The 19,487-nt window shown below is 35.8% G+C and overlaps 1 protein-coding gene, 1 long non-coding RNA gene and 2 pseudogenes across 2 annotated transcripts; 2 read left to right on the forward strand and 2 right to left on the reverse strand.

Annotated features, from left to right (window-relative positions):
- Nucleotides 1-6,111: 6,111 nt before the first annotated feature.
- LOC133680789 (uncharacterized) lies at nucleotides 6,112-7,118 on the reverse strand. The gene is made up of 2 exons (XR_009836388.1): nucleotides 6,747-7,118; nucleotides 6,112-6,649 (listed from the first exon to the last, which is right to left on the reverse strand). It is a non-coding gene; the product is annotated as an uncharacterized LOC133680789 (long non-coding RNA).
- A 1,800-nt stretch (nucleotides 7,119-8,918) lies between these two features.
- LOC133683839 (putative UPF0481 protein At3g02645) lies at nucleotides 8,919-10,582 on the forward strand (annotated as a pseudogene).
- Nucleotides 10,583-12,988: 2,406 nt separating this feature from the next.
- LOC133704086 (UPF0481 protein At3g47200-like) lies at nucleotides 12,989-14,870 on the forward strand (annotated as a pseudogene).
- Nucleotides 14,871-18,104: 3,234 nt separating this feature from the next.
- Nucleotides 18,105-19,487, reverse strand: LOC133691977 (DNA damage-repair/toleration protein DRT100-like). The gene has a single exon (XM_062112647.1). It carries the CDS (start codon nucleotides 19,397-19,399, stop codon nucleotides 18,293-18,295), a length of 1,107 nt encoding a protein of 368 aa, XP_061968631.1. The 5' UTR covers nucleotides 19,400-19,487; the 3' UTR covers nucleotides 18,105-18,292.

The following is a 19,487-nucleotide window of genomic DNA, read 5'->3' on the forward strand; positions in this document are numbered from 1 at the left end:
ACTCTGGCATGGAAATCCTTAAAGAAATCAATCACCTGATCTTTGGATTTCAAACAAATAGCCCAAATCTTCCTGGAGTGATCATCAATAAAACTAACAAAGTACAATGCACCTCCAAGAGACTTATCAATCATAGAGCAAACATCAGTATGAACTAAATCAAGAACATGTGACCTTCTATGTGAAGGTGATCTTTGAAATGCAACTCTATGTTGTTTACCAACTAAACAATGAGTACATGTGTTCAGGTTCATACCTTTTAAAGGAAGGTAGTTCTTCTTGGCAAGGATGCCAAGGCCTTTCTCACTCAAATGTCCAAGCCGCTTATGCCATAGATCAGTAGAGCAATCTTCAATTGCATTCACCTCCCCTTTGATCACCTTGGCTTGTGACATGTAGAGACCCATCTTCTTCCCTTTAGCAACAATTAGGGAATTTCTGGAGAGCTTCCATTTACCAGCTCCAAAGTAATTGTGGTAGCCTTCTTCATCAAGAGTACCTGTAGAGATCAAATATAGGCGCATATCAGGCACATGCCTAACATCTTTGAGTAGCAACTTGCACCAAGTATTGGTTTCCAACCAAATATCTCTAATGCCCACAACACTAGCCATCCCTTGATTTTCCATCCTAACTTGACCAAAGTCACCAGCAGTGTAGGATGAGTAAAAATCATGTCGGGGTGTAACATGGTAAGAAGCTGCTGAATCTGCAACCCAGGTGGTATCTTGACATGCAAGATTAACACAGCCATCATCACACACAATGGCAACATCACCATCAGATACAGCTGCAGTTGTACCATTCTCTCCATTCTTGTTTTCATCTCTACCTTTTTTATCTTTTTTATACTTTCTGCAATCCTTTTGCATATGCCCAGGCTTGTCACAATAATAACACTTAAAACCCTTCCTTGACTGAGATCTTCCTCTTGGCTTCCATTTGCCTTTTCTATTGCTGGATTCTCCATCTTGCTTGCCGTGAGAGAACCTGCTTTGACTTCTCCCTCGACTTTCTGTAACAAGTGCATGAGACTCGGAAGTGCTTGTCCCTTTCCTCCTCTTCTTTTCATTGAGGATACAATCCTTCACTGTTTTCAAAGTGAGCTTTCCATTCGGAGTAGAATTGCTAAGTGACACCACCAAAGTCTCCCAACTATCCGACAATGAACTCAATAGGATTAATGCTTGCATTTCATCGGCTAACTCAAGGTTCATCAATGACAGCTGATTCAAGAACCCTCGGAATACATTTATATGCACTGAAGCATCTTCACCATCTCTGTACTTCAAATTCACAAGGTCTCTAATTACAAAAACCTTGTTTTGTGCACTCTCATTGGCAAAGGTTTCTTCCAACATCTTCCACACTATATAGCAGTCATGTTCTTGAGAAATATGATTAATGGACTTAGAAGATACCCATTTTCTAACATTAGCGGTATCTTTTCTATTAAGTCCATTCCATTTTGCATCATCCATATCATCAGGCTTTATTCCTTTACATTCAATCGGCAAAGCCAAATCATTGCAATATAAGTGATCCTCCATCATTGTTTTCCATAGAAAATAATTTGAGGAAGCGAGCTTTATCATGCCCGAATCTTCCTTTTCCATTTTAACTGCACAAGAATTCAATCTACACAACTAAATGCTCTAATACCACTTTGTTGGGAAAACTAGGGACAACTAACCGGATCAATTTAGTGGAATACAATTCACAATTCACAAGTCCCAATCCTTTTTCCCTTTTTATGCAGTAAAAAACAGAATCAAACAATGAACAAATATAATGCAACAATCACACAAATTAACACCAAGATTTTTACGTGGAAAACCCGATGCGGGAAAAACCACGGGACCGGAGTCCACCTAAAAACTTCCATTATCACAAATAATGGATTCACAATAGTTCTTCCTTAGATTCAACTAAGGGCTACAACATATATATCATCAAGAACAACTTATTCTCGGATTACAACAAGATTAAAGAGAGTAATGTTAGAGAAAAGCTCACAACACTGACAGCCCTGTTTTCTGTCAAAACGACCAGCTTCCACACCACCAATCTTCAATCCAACCGTTCAGAATGAAGAGTAACGTGTCTAGAAGCTGTTGTCCAAATTTCAGCTCGATCCAACGGTGAACGAACTGGAAATCAAAGAAAGAAGACAAACTGCTCTGCTGCCTCTTCTTTCTTTCTCACGTTTTTCTCTGCTCTCTTTTGTTCTTCGCTACTGCCTCTACAGTGGCAGTTTCATTTTAAATCAAAGAGGCAGCCAGCTGCCTCCTTAATTAATGTGGTGGTCCCCCCATCACATGGTGCGGGACCACACAACATCATGCACAACTTACAATATGCTGAAGGTATGTCTCCATTCTTATCTCTTTCTTACTAATATAGAATTTTGTGTATGTGTACCTTGATATATAGAATTTATTTCGATCTTTTCGAAAATTATTTTGATAGTAACTTGGTTAGGGCTGTACTTAGTATCCATTCGACACTTTCCTTGCAGTTTTTTTTTTTTTTTTCATTTTCATATTACATAAATTTTCCTGCTAAAACACTCTACACATTTACTGGAACCTTTAGGTCTCCCGCCACCTATTCAGATGGACCAAAGAAATGGCTTCTGCAGATTATTATGAGCGTGCTCTGACAAATGGTGTGCTAGGCATCCAAAGAGGAACAGAGCCTGGAGTGATGATATACATGCTTCCACAACATCCTGGAAGTTCCAAAGGCAAAAGCTATCATGGATGGGGAACATTGTATGATACTTTTTGGTGCTGCTATGGAACAGGTGTGGAATCTGTTACCCGCCTTATCCTTTCTTGCCTGCTAATACATTCACCATTTTTAAATCATTTTTTACTGCTAATAAACCGCATTGTTTTACTCCACACAATGCATTTTGATTTTTTTCATATGATTTTTAATCCAATGCGGATTATTCCTTCCTTTGTTGCATCTGAAGTTTTCAAATATTTTTAAACTGATGCAGTTTATTCCCTCTCGAAGCACGTAGGATTCTTTTCAAATGATTTTTAATCCGATGCAGATCAAACCTCTATTCATTGTGTTTGAAGTTTTCAAATGTTTTTAAACCAATGCGATTAATGCCAATCGATGTGTGTGGATTTCTTTTCAAATGATTTCTAATCCGATGCAGATCATTCCACCATTCCTCTGCTTCTGTGCTAACAATTTGATATTATTTTTTGTTTCTGACTCTGAAGGAATTGAATCATTTTCAAAGCTGGGAGATTCCATATATTTTGAAGAGGAAGGAGAAGCCCAGGTCTTTAAATTATTCAGTATATATCAAGCTCTCTTGATTGGAAATCTGGACAGATCATGATCAATCAGAAAGTTGATCCTGTTGTTTCTTCGGATCCTTATCTTCAGGTGACTTTCACCTTTTCTCCAAACGAGGTATTCGCTACAATTGATCTATCACAGAAGCATACAGAAGTCCTTGCTATATATAAAAAAATTTAACATGGATCCTCCTTGATTAGGAAAAGGAGAGAAAAACACTGCTAAATCTCCAGTAAACTTGTTATCATTTTCTTTGCGCAAGAGCTCATAGAATCAAAAGTTTTAATAAGAACTGAGAAAAGGGTAACTGATGATCATAATGGATCTGATTTGTGCAGGGGTCAAGCCAAGCATCTACCTTGAATTTGAGGATACCGCAACAATAAACTCTCAGAGTTTGGCTATACCGGTTCCGGGTGTGAAGCATACTCATGAATCATGACTGTTTATTTCTTAATCTACATGTTTCTCATATTTGATTTAATTTGTTTCGTAAGAGCTAATGGGAGAGCTCGTTTGGAACCACCTTTCGATTGGCATCTTCGGAGGAAACCCTGGTGTTGTCTTTAATATTCTGCTTCTAATGCAGGTAGTTTCTTATCAGTCAATAGAAAATGGAGCAGTGGTGACAAATTAAGCCTACAGCTTCCCATTAGTTTGAGAACAGAGGCCATACAAGGTATTTTCACTGGATTCTTGCTTGAAATGTAAAATATTTTTATAATTTCTATAATGATGATGGTCATGTAACTGACAAAGTCCTCTGACAACATTCAGATGACCGGCACCAGTATGCTTCTATTCAGGCAATACTCTATGGTCCTTACCTGCTTGCTGGTCATACCAGTGGTGACTGGAACCTCAAAGCCGGGTCTGCTGGTTCTCTTTCAGACTCTATAACACCAATCCCTGCCTCTTACAATGAACAACTAGTATCTTTTTCCCAAGACTCTGGAAATTCAACTTTTGTGTTAACAAATTCAAACCAGTCAATTACAATGGAAGAGCACCCGAAATCTGGCACTGACGCTTGTCTTCAAGCCACATTTAGAATTGTCTTTAATGACTCTTCTTCCTCCGAAGTCCTCGGAATTAATGATGTTATTGACAAATCAGTGATGCTTGAACCATTTGATCTTCCTGGAATGCTTTTAGTGCAGCAAGGAAAAGACAGCAGCCTTGCCGTCACAAATTCTGCTGCAGATGATGGTTCATCTATCTTCCATGTGGTTTTGGGACTAGATGGAAAAGATGGAACTGTGTCCCTGGAATCAGGAAGCCAGGAGGGTTGCTATATATACAGTGGTGTCAATTACAAGTCAGGCCAGAGCATGAAGCTTAGCTGCAAGCTAGGGTCCTCAGATCCAGGATTTAATCAGGGAGCCAGCTTTGTAATGAACAAAGGACTAAGTGAATATCATCCAATCAGCTTTGTGGCAGAGGGGGACAAAAGGAATTTTCTTCTTGCACCGTTACATAGTTTGAGGGATGAATTTTACACCATTTATTTTAACATTCAAGCTTAAAATGTGTGGATAGAGCTATTGTTTCCATGATTGGAAGATAAAGTAAGCTCATATTTATTAACAAAAGCTGGCAGTTGTTATCAGTGCTATGCTCTTATATAAATTCAATGCAACGCAAGCTCATATTTTAAAACCCATCGCATAGATCTACACTACTCAAGATTTTCATTTTAACATTTAGATCAAAATTTTGGATTTGGATGAAAATTCAGATGACAGGACTGAGTATGCTTCAGTTCAGATTATCCTTTACGGTTCTTGTCTACTTGCAGGTCATGCTACTAGTGACTGGGATATCAAAAATGTAGCAGCTGATTCTCTTTCAGAATGGATAACTCCAATATCTCCTGCTCACAATGATCATCTGGTTACCTTTTCACAACGATCTAGACACTCCACCTCTTTCGGGATCAATTCAAACACTGGGTCTGGCAACAATTCTCCTCTCCATTCAATATTTATAAGTGTTTGTGAAAAAAATTAATTTTTTTTTAGTTTTGAATTAATTTTTTTATATTTTTAAATAGTGTTGATGTTAATGATAAATTTTTTTAAAAAAAAATATTTTATACATTTCTAAAAAAAATACTTTAAAAAATATATTTTTTTCCAAATGCACTCACTCATCCTTGCTAACAAATCTTCCTCGAAACCTTCAACAAGTACGGATGCTATTGGCAAATCAGTGATGCTAGAACAGTTTGACCATCCTGGCATGCTTGTAGTTTATCAAGAAACGGACGGCAACCTTAATCTTCAAGTTGCAGAACACGACCACTTTCTGCTTGGTTGCGGGATTGGATTCAAGTACTCTGTATCCTTGGGAGGCTGAAAGACAAAGGTTGCTTTGTGTATGGTGGGGTGAAGAAACATACAGGTGAAAGCTTGAAGCTCAAGTGCAATTTGGATAAAACAAATCAAATAGCAAGCCAGCTTTGAAATGAGAGAAGGAACGAGCAAATATCACCCAATGAGCTTTGTAGCGAAAGGGGCAAAGAAATCTTCTTCTGGGACCATTACTGGACTACAGAAAGGAAACCTACACCGTTTATTTCAACAATGAAGCTAAATCAGTAAGGGTATGCAACTGTACAGGTAAGTAATGCTTTCTGATAGGACTTTCCAAGAAGCAAGAAATACAATTAGTTAGTTTCGGTTCAATCTTTCCTGTCCCTTCCGCGTGATTTTACTTCTATTTTGACAAATTGCTTGCAGTTCGATTATGTACTAACTACGTTGCAGAGACAAAAAACAAGACATGGAAGAAACTAACATTGGTTTAAACATCAAGCACGGCCTCAATAGAACAATGGCATGCAAACCTGCTTAAGACAACTGAAAAAAATGACTGCAGTCGTTTTATGAACAGAATTGTTTGAGCTAGAAATAAATTGCAAAAAAAAAAAGATGTCACAATATTACGCAGATGTCAGTAATTCATCTCGACTTAGTTTTTGGGATTTTCAGTTTCAGAGAAAGTGGCATTCATATATGACAATCCAACAGTATCAGGACTGTTGAGCTGCTCAAGCTGCTTCTTACCACGGCGAAGCAAATACTCAATGTAGATGAAATTCTTGCGATCTACTTGTTTGGAGTTGCGGCGGAACTCAGCTGAAACAAAGGATTCAATCTGCCGTCGATCTTCAGGGGACTTTGAACGAGCTGCTCGTAAGAAGCCCCGGTACAGAGTAAGCACTTGCTTCTGCATTCCAGAGAGTCTTGTTCTTCCTCCTGTTGATGGTCCCATTGCATATTTTCAATGCACTTCACTGATCAGATTTTGGTCTTCTAAAGCACTAATCAACAAGGAAAACAACATCAGTCGGTTATGTTCGTATTGGCATTTTATCAAACACCATATGGCCATTGGGAGCAGGAAGCAAAAATATTAACGTAGTGAAGAAAAAGAATTGCAGAAGGAATCTTAGACCAGATCAATGAACTGGGTTCTTGTCCTTTTTACCAAGGAGCTTGGAAAGCACCTGTGAACACGTATTGTAAGAGAATGATTGCCTCTAAGATTAACGTAGTGAAGAAAAACAAATTCCAAACCATTGATAATGGATCAAGAGTGTAGGAAAGGAAGAACAGATTCAGCTAGGATGTGAGTGAGAATGGTGACTTTTTGGTTATAGATTCAGCTAGAGAGGGGTGGGATATCAAGAGTGTATATGCATATTACTCTTGATACTTGGACTGTTGGACATGACTTGAAAATCTTGAGTTTAATTAAAATTATTGAGACCGAATGTCAGTCCATCTAAGATTCGTTGAAGGCAAGAATCAGACTTACCAATAATTTAAGCCACGGGCCCAATGGACTCTATGCATTATTATACAGGAGGCTCTGATTAAATTAATTGGATATAGATTTATTATATTCGAGTCACGTGAATTAATAACAGTCTAACAAAAATATATTTGGGGAAGATGAATGGGTCCAAGTCCAAGAAGGTTACTCTCTTTCCCTCTAGTTATGTGGATAATAAAAGAAGGAAAATATGAGAGTCAATTAATGCATCCTGAGAATTACAAGGAAAAAAAAGGAAAGATGAGAGGTAATTCATCAAATCAAATTAAGAGAGCTATTTGAGAGTCCTTATCCTTCTTATCCTGAGAATAATGGACATAAAAAATTCTTGTTTGTTGGAGAAAAGATCATATACCATTCTTAAACCCTCCTTCAAGCATAGTGAGTACTATATCATTTGTTCGTGCTTTATTATTAATCGGATAATTTATTTTGAACATAAAAATATAAATGTTTAGAGGTTGCTAAATGTTTTTTTTCTTTAGTAGAAAAAAATTAAATATAGGAGCTGACTCAATGGAGTTGATGGATTCAAAAATAACCTGAACGATCAATAAAAGCATAGTTTCACTATAAAAAAATCAAGACAATATTTTTTCAAAAGCAAATTGAAATAACAATATATTGGATCGATCTGTATCTAACTTGTCAAATCCATAACCCTGGTCATGAGATCATGATAACCCCATAAAAAATAAATCGAAACAAACTATGAAGTCAAATCCTCATTTAACTCAATGTTTAAGAATGAAATTAAAAAAAATATCCAATTAAAAAAAGATCTCAAAAAAGTTCCAGGTTAACCCGGGTTTACTTGCCAAACTAAAAACTCAAGTCATGAGACTAGGATAACTTTATAGAAAAAAATTAAAATAAATTATGAGATCCAATCTTCAATCAATCCAATGTTGAAATTTAAAAAATAAATCAATTTAAAAAATGACACAATTCAACATGGATTAACTAATCAAACTTGCGACTTGAGTCATGAGACCAAGATAACCTTATAGAAAGTAAATAATAAAAAAAAACTAATTCCTAATAAATAAAATATTGAAGGATGAAATTAAAAAAAATCAATTAAAAAGAGAAAATAACCTGAATCAACCGGATTAACCCGTCAAACCCATGACTTGGGGCATGAGGCTATGATAACCTCATATAAAGTAAATCTAAACAAAATCACGAAAGTTAATCCTCAACAAACTAAATGTTGAAGGATAAAATTGAAATTGAAAAAAAAATAAGTTAACTCACTAAACTCATGACTTGAATCATCAAGAATAGAGATAGAGGGTGGCAGGCCCCTACAAATTCTTCCTTAATGTCTCCCCCATTAAAAATTATAAATTTTAGCCTTTAAATTAGTAAATTTTAACATTTAGCCCCTCTAAAAGTTTTTTTTAATTTGCCCCCATAAACCTAATGTCCTGGCTCCACCTCTATGGGTCATATATAGAAAATAAAACGAAATAAATTATGAAATTTAATTTTTAATAAAATAAATATTAAATGATAAAATTAAAATTAAAAAAAATATTATTAAAATAAATAGTGATTTGTGGGTGCTGCAGAGTAAAAGTATCATTTTTTTAGTATTTTACTAATAAAGAATTCAAGTCCATCGCAGAAATATCATATACCATTCTTAAACTCTCCATCAAGCATAGTGAGTGTAAAGATTAAACATGCGCGCGCGCGCATATATATATATATATATATATATATATATATATATATATATATATATATATATATATATATATATATATATATGTTTTGAAGCAAATCTAAGTATGCAAGTTGTAATTTAGAGAAGCTATGTATGTTGAAATAATTCAGATTCGATTCCTTCCAAATATTTTGTGTGATTGTCTGACAACATTTTGTGTGATATTTTCATTTCCTTTTTACATTTGTGTTGGAATTTGGTTACGCATCCGTATTAATAAATGATTTGGTAATTTTGACAGGAGAGATCACTCAATGAGTCACAGGACGGAGATTGCTGGAACATCAACTGATCAGCTGATGAACAAGGGAGATCATGTTTCGGTTGACACTAACAGGTTAGCAACGTCCATGCAAGAGGAGTTCAATAAATTGCGTCCTTTCTCCGATGAGTGTTCAATCTACAGGGTTCCTAAAAGACTACTCAAGTTAAATAGAAGCGCTTATACACCTCAAGTAGTCTCCATCGGCCCACTTCACCATGGAAAAAAAGAGCTACAAGAAATGGAAGAGCATAAGAAAATGTACCTTCAAGATTTTCTTCAATCCAGCGAGGTAAGCCTTGAGGATCTTATTGCATTTGTTGCAGAGAAGGAAACTACATTGCGAAACTGTTATGCAGAAACCTTTGAAAAGCTTAGCAGTGAAAAATTTGTGAAAATGATGCTTCTCGATTGCTCCTTCGTCATTATGGTCTTACTGAGGACTTACGACGAAGATTTTGGATGCAGAAATGACCGTATATTCAGTAAACCTTGGATGTTCAATGATGTATCCAAAGACATGTGCTTGCTTGAAAATCAGCTTCCATTCTTCATTCTAGAAGACTTGATTAAGCTATCCAAAATACGGGGCCATATTTCCTTGATTGAGCTCACCTTTGTATTCTTAACAAGGAGATGGTCTTCATGGGTGCCACAGGACAATTTGGAGAAAATCAAATTCTGTGAAGCAGAGCATTTTGTTGCTTTTCTGAGAATCTGTCAGCAGCCAACAGAGAAAAACCAGCAAAAGAAAATTGATACTCTAAGCACACCCAGTGCAATGGATCTCCATCAGGCTGGAGTCAGGTTTAAGTTGGGGTCCAGCAAGAAACTACTAGACATAAAATTCGACGCTGATAAAGGGACACTGGAAATTCCATGTTTAAAGATTGTGGATGACACAGAATGTCCAAGCCTTTGAGCAATGCCATTCCGATTCTGGTTTTATAGGTAACTATATCACGATGATCAATCTGGTTGTCCAAGCTTCCAAGGACACAGAAATACTCGCAAGAAAAGGAATTATAGAGAATTGGCTACGTGATAACGATGCCCTCTTAAGTCTTCTCCACAATCTTTCCAAAGAAAATATTGTCGATAGGCACGATTTCTATTTTTCTGATGTCGTTGAACATCTGAACAAGTATTACTCAAGGCGTAGGCACAAATGGAAGGCAGCTCTGAAACAGAAGTATTTCGACAATCCGTGGACCATAATCTCTGTTATTGCAGCTGGAATTCTCCTCCTACTTACTGTCATACAAGCAGTGTGTTCTATCATTCAAGTTGTTTAGATTCTGCCATTTCAATTGTTCTTTTGTTTCTTTTTTTCTGTAAATAAACAGTGTGCTCTGTGATTTCCTCTTCTGAAATTGCAATGTATTTCCTTCAGTAACTAATCCATGTTGGTTTCTTCCACTTCTTGTTTATCCTGCAGTAACATATTAGAATAAACAAACAAAAAAGTAATAATTTGGAACATGATCCACATAAAAAATTCTTGTTTATTGGAGAAAAGATCACATACCATTCTGAACCCTCCTTCAAGCATGGTGAGTATAAAGAATCCTTGTCCGTTGGAGAAAGATCCTATACCATTCTTGAACCCTCCATCAAGCACAGTGAGTGTAAAGATCAGTTACATGTTTTACTCGTTGAGTGGATCTTTATCCAGTACATGCACTACGAAATTATTTAAAAAAGAAACTAATTTAAAACTGAAAATGTCAAATTTTTAAGAGTTGCAAAAAAAGGGAATAATTATAATTATAACCTTCGTCAACTTAGCCGTCGTATGCCCAGGAAAAACCTAGATTCAATAGAAAATACTATAACTATAAACTAAATTGACGAAAGGATTATACTTTATTTATGCTCATAAAGCATTATTTATTTAAGTAGTGTTGTGTTTTTCTTTCTATAACTTTTTTGTTTAATTTTATTATTTAATATTATATTTGTTTTTTATTAAATTATCACACTTTCATAATATGAATTACAGGTTTGACGAGTTAACCTGGTTAAATCAAGTTATTTTAACTCTGGTTAAATCATGCAAACTTGCATAGTTACATCATGTCATTTCCATATGCTCTCTTTCTTACTAACCGGAAAAACGAACTCGGAGATTTTACAGTTTCATTTTCTACAGAACTTTCTTTTGCTTCTATAATTCTGAAACTTTTCTTACCTTGTGTTCTGCCTGTTTCTGTGTCTCAAAATATTTACACTCTAGTTTTAAGTTCTCTTCATATAAAGGCATTTAATTTTTGTGACCAAATATCCATGGCTGGAACCGACCCCACTTAGTATTATTGCCGATTTTTACTCAACAAGACAACAGCTGGAACCGACCCCTCTTATTAATGTTGATTTGGGGTCCAGCCGGAAGAGTCTAAATTGACGAAGACTTTGTGTAGAACAAGAAGTGATGGTGAATTGTAATTTAGAGCTATGTATGTTGTAATAATTCAGATTCGTTTCCTTCCAAATATTTGTGTGATTGTTCGACAATAATTTGTGTGATATTTTCATTTCCTTTTTACATTTGTGTTGGAATTTGTTTACGCATCCATATTAATTAAGTGATTATGATAATTTTGATAGGAGAGATCATTCAACGAGTCACGGGACGGAGATTGTTGAAACAACAACTGAGCTGATGAAAAAGGGAGGTCATGCACTTGAGGGTCTAGTTGTTGTGGTCAATTGTATGACTTGTTCCGTTCCCGTTCCGGGTTTGATCTTTTATGTGCATTCCTGTCATCTCCGCGGTGTTTTACCTGCTTCTGGGCTTGCAGAATGTCCAGTGGGCCGTGGGGATAGTCGTGGTGCGCGCAAGCTGACCCGGACAACCCATGTAAATCAAAAAAAAAAAAAAGAGGTCATGTTTCGGTTGACGCAAACAAGTTAGAACGTATGTGCGAGAGTAGGTCTATAAATTGCGTCCTTTCACCGATCAGTGTTCAATTTACAGGGTTCTTAAATTAGAATTGTTTGAGACGCTCAACTCAAGAAAACCTTATTTAAAGGAGAGTCCTTCATTGTTAAACCGATTGGTGAAAGGTCTATAACAAATGATATGGCTTATAAATTTCACCGATCATTCATTATTTAGACGATGAATATATCAACAACTCTATCTTTATTTTCATAACAAATGATCTCAATGGTCTTATCCTTTGTGAAATCTCTTAAGAAGTGAAACTTCACATCAATATGCCTTTGTCTTTTGAAAGTTTAATTGTTGAGTATTGTCACATAAAAAATTGTTATAGGCCTTTGTCTTTTGAAATTAAGTTCTTCAAAAATTTTCTTCAATCATATGGCTTGCACGTGCACATGAAGTTGCAGTCATAAATTCAGCTTTCGTGGCATAATTCATTTCATTCTTTTCCCAAAGTTTAATTGTTTTTTTTTTTCCTAACATCTGATCAATTGAGATTTGCGTCACGGGATGGAGACTGTTGGGGGGCAACAACTGAGCAGATGAAGAGGAATAATATAATCATGTTTCGCTTGACATTGACAAAAAAAAAATTATTTTTAATAAAATTATTTTTAAAAAATATTATACATCATAATACTAAATATAACTTCTTTAAAAAAAATGTTTTTGAAATCATATTTTTTCTAAAATTTAAATTTTATTTATTTATTTTAAATTATTTTAATGTGTTGAAGTAAGAAATTATTTTTAAAAATAAAAAGATGTTATTTTAATATATTTTTAAATAAAAATTATTTAAAAAAAAAAAACAGCTGTAGTCAATCCACCTGATAATAATGTTGATTTGTTGTTTAGCTGCAAAAGTCTACATTGACGAAGACTTTGTGTAGAATAAGAACTGATGGAGAAATGCAGGAACAGAACATTCAAGAAGATTCTGATCAGAAACACTTCAGACCATAGTTTGTGAAAAAACCTAGAGCTACTGAGTGAGTTTTTTGTTTCTGCCAGAAGGCCGCTGAGTGTTTTCTCTATATATGTTTTCAAGCAAATCTAAGTATGCAAGTTGTAATTTAGAGAAGCTATGTATGTTGTAATAAATATTTTTGTGAATGTTTGACAATATTTTGTGTGATATTTTCATTTCCTCTTTACATTTGTGTTGGAATTTGTTTAAGCATCCGTATTAATTAAATGATTTGGTAATCTTGACTGTAGAGATCATTTCAATGATTGATCTGATGATTCTCTGTGATTCCGGCAAACATCTGATCAATTGAGATTTGTGTCACAGGATGGAGAAAGTCGGAACATCAACTGAGCAGATGAAAAGGAATGATCATGTTTCGCTTGTCATTGACAAATTAACAGCGTCTGTGGAAGGGGAGTTGAAAACCTTGCATGCCTTCTCTGATGAGTGTTCCATCTATAGAGTTCCTAAGAGACTACGCGACTCGAAGGAATATGCCTACAAGCCTCAACTAGTCTCCATTGGGCCCATTCACCATGGAAAAGAAGAGCTGAAAGAAATGGAAGAGCATAAAAAAATATACCTGCAAGAGTTTCTTAATCTGAGTGAGTTAAGTGTCAAGGAATGTATTGCAGCTGTTGCAGAGAAGGAGACAAGTTTGCGCAACTGTTCATCATTATGGTCTTCCTGAAACAGCTTGACGCTTCCTTCCGAATAAACAACGACCGTATATTCGGTAAATCGTGGATGATAGAAGACATAAAGATGGACACGTGCTTGCTTGAAAATCAGATTCCGTTCTTCATTCTTGACGACTTGCTTAAGCTTTCCAAAAGACAGGGCGGATGTTCCATGATTGAGCTTACTCGTGATTTCTTATCAAGCACATTTGAGGGTTCATGGGTGCCAAAGGACATTTTGAAGCAAATCAAATCCTCTGAAGTAGAGCATTTTGTTGACTTTCTAAGAAAGTGTCAGCGGCCAGCAAAGCAGAAACAGTCAAAGCCTCTTGAAACTCTCACCGCACCAAGTGCAATGGAGCTCCATCAATCTGGAATCAAGTTTGAGTTGGGGTCCAGGGAAAAAATATTTGACATGAACTTTGATTTTCATAAAGGGGTACTGGAAATACCACCACTATTTTTAGAGGATCATACAGAGAAGTTATTTAGAAACATCCACGCCTTTGAGCAATGCCATTGCAGACGTCAATACGTAAGTGACTATATCGCTACCATCAATTTCCTTGTTCGTGGTACTAATGATGTAGAAATACTTGCTAAGGAAGGAATTATAGATAATTGGCTCAGTGATAATGATGCAGTTATGAGTGTTCTCCATGATCTTGACAGAGGAAATGCTGTTAACAATAAACAATTTTATTTTGCTGATGTCGTTGAAGGTCTGAATAACTACTGCGGAAAGCGGAGGCACAAATGGATGGCAGCCTTGAAACAAAATTATTTCCATAATCCATGGGTTTCCATCTCTGTTGTTGCAGCTGGGGCTCTTCTAATACTCACTGTCATACAAACAGTGTGTTCTGTCATTCAAGTGAAATAGGCTCTACCCTTTCGATCGTGTCCTACAAATAAAAGTGTGTTCTGTTTGTGTTTCCTGTGAGATTGCTATACTATACATGTACTTCATTAAATGTTCAGTGCTAGTTTCTTCCACGTCTTGTTTTCTCTGCAAAGTGGTTTGTAATCAACATGCTATCAATTAGTCAGAAAAGGATCATGTAATGAATGCCATTGAAATGCATTTCAGTATTGCAATAACTTAGTTTTAAGCATGGTTGTCAGATCTTGCCCATTGCAATAGATTCGGCGGTCCAAGTACTAGTCAGGAAAGCTATTTTTTTTAAGCAATTATCCTCATTACGTTGTCTTTTCTTACAATAGGAGCAAATTATTCCATCCTTTTCAGTTGATCCATTAACAGACGCTTTAGATATCATGGCAACAGCAGGATCTACAAGGGCGCCAGATGGAGAAGAACCACCGAACATTATGATTTGACTTTGAGTTTCACGCCGAATGTAACCAAAGGCTTCATCAAGTCCTGGTAGGGGTTTAGTCTGTAGGAAATCACTATGAACCTTATCAAAGACATCATCTAAACCTGCAAGAAAGTCATAGATACGATCTTTCATGATCTCCTCTTGACGGATTTTGATATCTTGAGCACACACCGTTTTAATTGGACGTCGTTGATCAAGCTCCTGCCAAAGATGTTTCAATTCAGCGAAGTATATTGGAGTCAGTCTACCTCATTGTTTAATATTAGTTGCTTGACAAAGCAATTCATAGATTTGGGCCTCATCAAATACATCAAAAAACATTTCCTTACGAAATCTGTGGCGAAAAATTCAATCAATTATGGAGAAAACATTTCCTTATATACAAGGGACAAGCGTAAACTCTAAATTAGTGGTGTGAAAAATTAATTAAAAAATGAACTACGTCAACATATCAATTAGTCAGACATTTCTTTATGAAGTCAACAAAATGTTATACCTCAGAAGAATACATTTCCTCTAATTAAAATGTCTTCTGTCAACCAACTATGCATGCCATCTTCCTTTGAAGAGCTCGTAGGTAAACTAAGTACAAGTTTAAAAGAATTCCTGCAAGAAGAACATATGCTACTCTTTAAAAGAGAAAAAGAAAAGAAATACATGGGCTGTTCTTAAGCTGCCCCCTGTCAAACATAAAGAGAGCATAAAGCAAATTCAACATTCTTCCATGCAACAAAAAAGATGAATGCACACCTCTCACTTGCTTGTCTGTGGAGCAAAGTGTTTTTGCAACTTTCAGAACTAATTAAATAGATTTCTGTTTGAACATAATTGTAGAATAGAAAACTTCGGATTTAACAAAGCTTCCTTCAGAATTCTAGTTTTCTGCAGCCTACATCTAAGAATCTGACCTATCCACATGATGAGATCATTAGGAGAGATTCCCCTCTCCCCATGTTCTTTCAGCTCTGCATGCATCCAGATGCCATAATAGCAGCATACATTCTATATTCTTAAACCATCACTCAAGCATAGAAAGTACAAAGGTAACTCAATGCCCTGCCATAACCAAAAAGAAGAAATTCAACCTATATAACTTGTAGGTTATTGCCCAATTAATTCCTTCAAATCTTCTATTATAATGCATCTTCCTTTCGAAGACATAATTAATTGCGTGCTAATTAATTGTGTACTAGGAGCATGTATGTTTGGTAATGCGGTATATAGTGTTTTTTAAAAAAAAAATTAATGAAAAATATATTAAAATAATATTTTTTATATATTTTTTTATTTATTTTTAACATTAACACGCTAAAACCATAAAAAAAATCACTTAAAAAAACATTTATTTAATATTTCTTCATACTAAAAACATTTTAAAAAATAAGTTAAACTACAAAAACAAAACATCCTACCACTTTCAATGGAAATCATTAATAATGCCGAATTCGTGAGATGACTAGCCTTCTAAAAAGTTATTACATTTAGCTACCTCTTAAAAGGGATCATCTCACTTTGGGCATTAACCCCTCCTGCAAATGTGGATTATCCTATAATCCAAACAATACAAGAATATAAAAATAAGAAAGTAAAAAGGCCGCACATGCATCCTTTAAGCACAAGAATCTGTCAGCCTTCCATTTATGTAAACATTTCGACAAGTAAAGCATATGATCAGTGCAATTACCATAGATTAATTCTAGATGAACTTCATGTGTAAATTAGGCATGGCTAGTTTGGTGGGTGGGTGTGTGTGTACTGTGCGCGATGATGTAGCTGTGGTATGCAAAAATCTGCAGATGCCAGGGAAAATTGCTTGCCTCGTCCATCGCTAGGCCCTCATCTTTGAATGCAAAGCAAAGATGTCATTATCTCACTAAGGCTTCACGTGCACTGTCTTGTTTTGTATAGGAATAGGAGCTGACGAGCTGTGTATAATTAAATCGCCACTGACAACAGTTCCCATCCATGTCCCAGAAAAAAGCTTCATCACACAACGTATGCTTGGCCAGTACTGGTTACTAAATTATTATGCACAACTGTAGCAAAAAGATTCAGATCTTTCAATCCAATTATCAATGTACTTGATCGTCTAAATTGAAAAGGCTAATTCGAATTTGAAACCTCTTCAAAATAAAATATTTGTAGTTATTTTTTTTATTTTAAACTAATATTTTTTTAGTATTTTAAATTATTTTAAAGCGCTGATTTAAAAAATAATTTTTAAAAATAAAAAATATTATTTTGATAAATTTTTAAATAAAAAATATTTTAAAAAATAATTATAATTACATTTTTAAACAGGTTTTATACATTTTTTTTTCAAATATTTTTTTGTTTTTGAAAAACACGGGTTATTAAAAACAAATAAGCAATCATTCGTTACGTGTACAACTTTCATTTACTTTTTCAAATAAATTAAAAAAAATCAATCCAAAATGTAGCTTTTGCACATCATTTGAGTTAATTAATTACTGCACGCATGAATCAGTACTGTCGGTTTTTTCTTCTTCTTTTTTTTCATTTTGGGTCCAGATCAGTGCCACCAAACGTGGCTTCATTTATTTTATATAAATTAAAGAAAAATAAAACACAAAAGTAGAATCACTTTAGCAAATAGCTGGAAATTAATATTTGACTTAATTAGTCATTTCTTATGTGTCATTTAAACGAGGAAAAAAAATAGAAATGGAGAGTTTTCAAACCCAGTCCAAGACAACAATTAAAACTAGCTACATCATATTCAGAAACCGAGTTTAGTAAATTATAAGTTGACTCAGTCAAACCAAGTCAATTTTAAATTTAAACTAATCTAAACCAAGGTTAGGGAGATCGGAATCCTAATCCTAGCCCAGTTTAACACCTTTGGTTCTTCGCAGTTAGCACTAAACGGGCCCGCCTAGGAAGGTAGTGAGAAAGAAACTGAAAAGAAAAGAACATTAATTTGCTTTTTATCATTTGATTTGAGATAATTTGGTATTAAATTTATGTTTATAGGTACACTCATTGCATCAAAGCTCCATTTCATGCAAGGTTTACGTGCATGAAACCTTTTAATTAATTCCCATAACAACGCAACTAATTAAACACACTTTTAGTTACTGTTACATTACATAATATTCATACAAACATCTATTACCAAACCCGAAAAATCAAACTAATCCCGTTCTCCGCCGATCTGAACATTTTCTTCTCTACTGGCAAGCTCCAAGTGGCTTCCCACAAAGACAGGCATTATAAGCAAACGATGAGGCTTCGAGGTGATCGAACGGAGGCCCTGCTGGAATCCTCCCACACAGGCGGTTATGACTCAAATCCAAGTGCCCGATAAATGATGCCTGGGACAAAGATTTTGGTATCGGACCCCAGAAATTGTTGTAAGATAAGTCAAGTACCGTGAAGTATGATCTCGGCCCGAAAACATCTGGTAAGTATCCTTGAAATGAGTTCTTGCTCAAGTTCAAGTTACCAATAGCTGAATTAAACAAACTATCAGGTATTTTTCCTGACAATTTGTTGGAATCAAGATTTAGTGTTGCCAAGACTGCCATTTTACCCAATGAAGCCGGTATTTGGCCAGATAAATTATTCAAGGAAAGATCCAGATCAGCGAGACGATAGATTTTAGAAATTGAATCGGGAATTGTCCCACTAATATAATTTCGGCTCAACAAAGCCCGACTCAACATCCGAAGGCGCCCGAAATCTAGAGGCAACGGGCCCCAAATCCGATTGTTACGTAAATCGAGATGCATCAAACTCGACAGATTAGTCAAGGATCTCGGTATCCTACCTGTTATAAGATTGTCGGCGATGTTCAAAACGGTCATCCGCTCCAACCGTCCGATATCTGCCGGAATCTCACCAGAAATCCGATTCCCGATCAAATCAAGAATCCTCAAGAACGGCAAAGACGTGATGCAGGCTGGAATCGGACCTGAGATCCCTTTCCAATCAGAAATAGTAAGGCTGGATAGCCTCTCGAGCTTGCAAATAGAAGGAGAGATCGAACCAGTCATGTACCCAGACCGACCAGCTTTTTGGAAAATGGGGTCTTCAGATTCACCTCGCAGGTTAATGTCAGCAACCCTTTTGGTCTCCATGTCACAACTGACACCATACCAGTTATGGCAGCAGTCGGTGCCCGTCCAAGAATTGAAGATGCCCAAGTAAGGTTCATGGAGAGCTGCTTTGAAAGCTAGCAAAGCTGCCCTATCTGAAGCAGGACAGCTTCGAACTGTAGAAGTTAAGATGAATATTGTTAAGGTTGCTAGAAATGTAATGTAAGAAAACGTTGTCATGGTTTCTTGATTTCTTTGCTTCAACTGTGAGCTTGCGTTGGGGAGTGAAGTGCGAGCATGGAGGTGAGGGATAACGTTGTTGTCAGAG

Source organism: Populus nigra, chromosome 1 (assembly GCF_951802175.1).
Source record: "Populus nigra chromosome 1, ddPopNigr1.1, whole genome shotgun sequence".
Taxonomy (NCBI): Eukaryota; Viridiplantae; Streptophyta; class Magnoliopsida; order Malpighiales; family Salicaceae; genus Populus; species Populus nigra.

Coding starts and splice junctions, on each gene's coding strand:
- LOC133691977 (XM_062112647.1), bottom strand. CDS start 19,399: ATGACAACGTTTTCTTACATTACATTTCTAGCAACCTTAACAATATTC.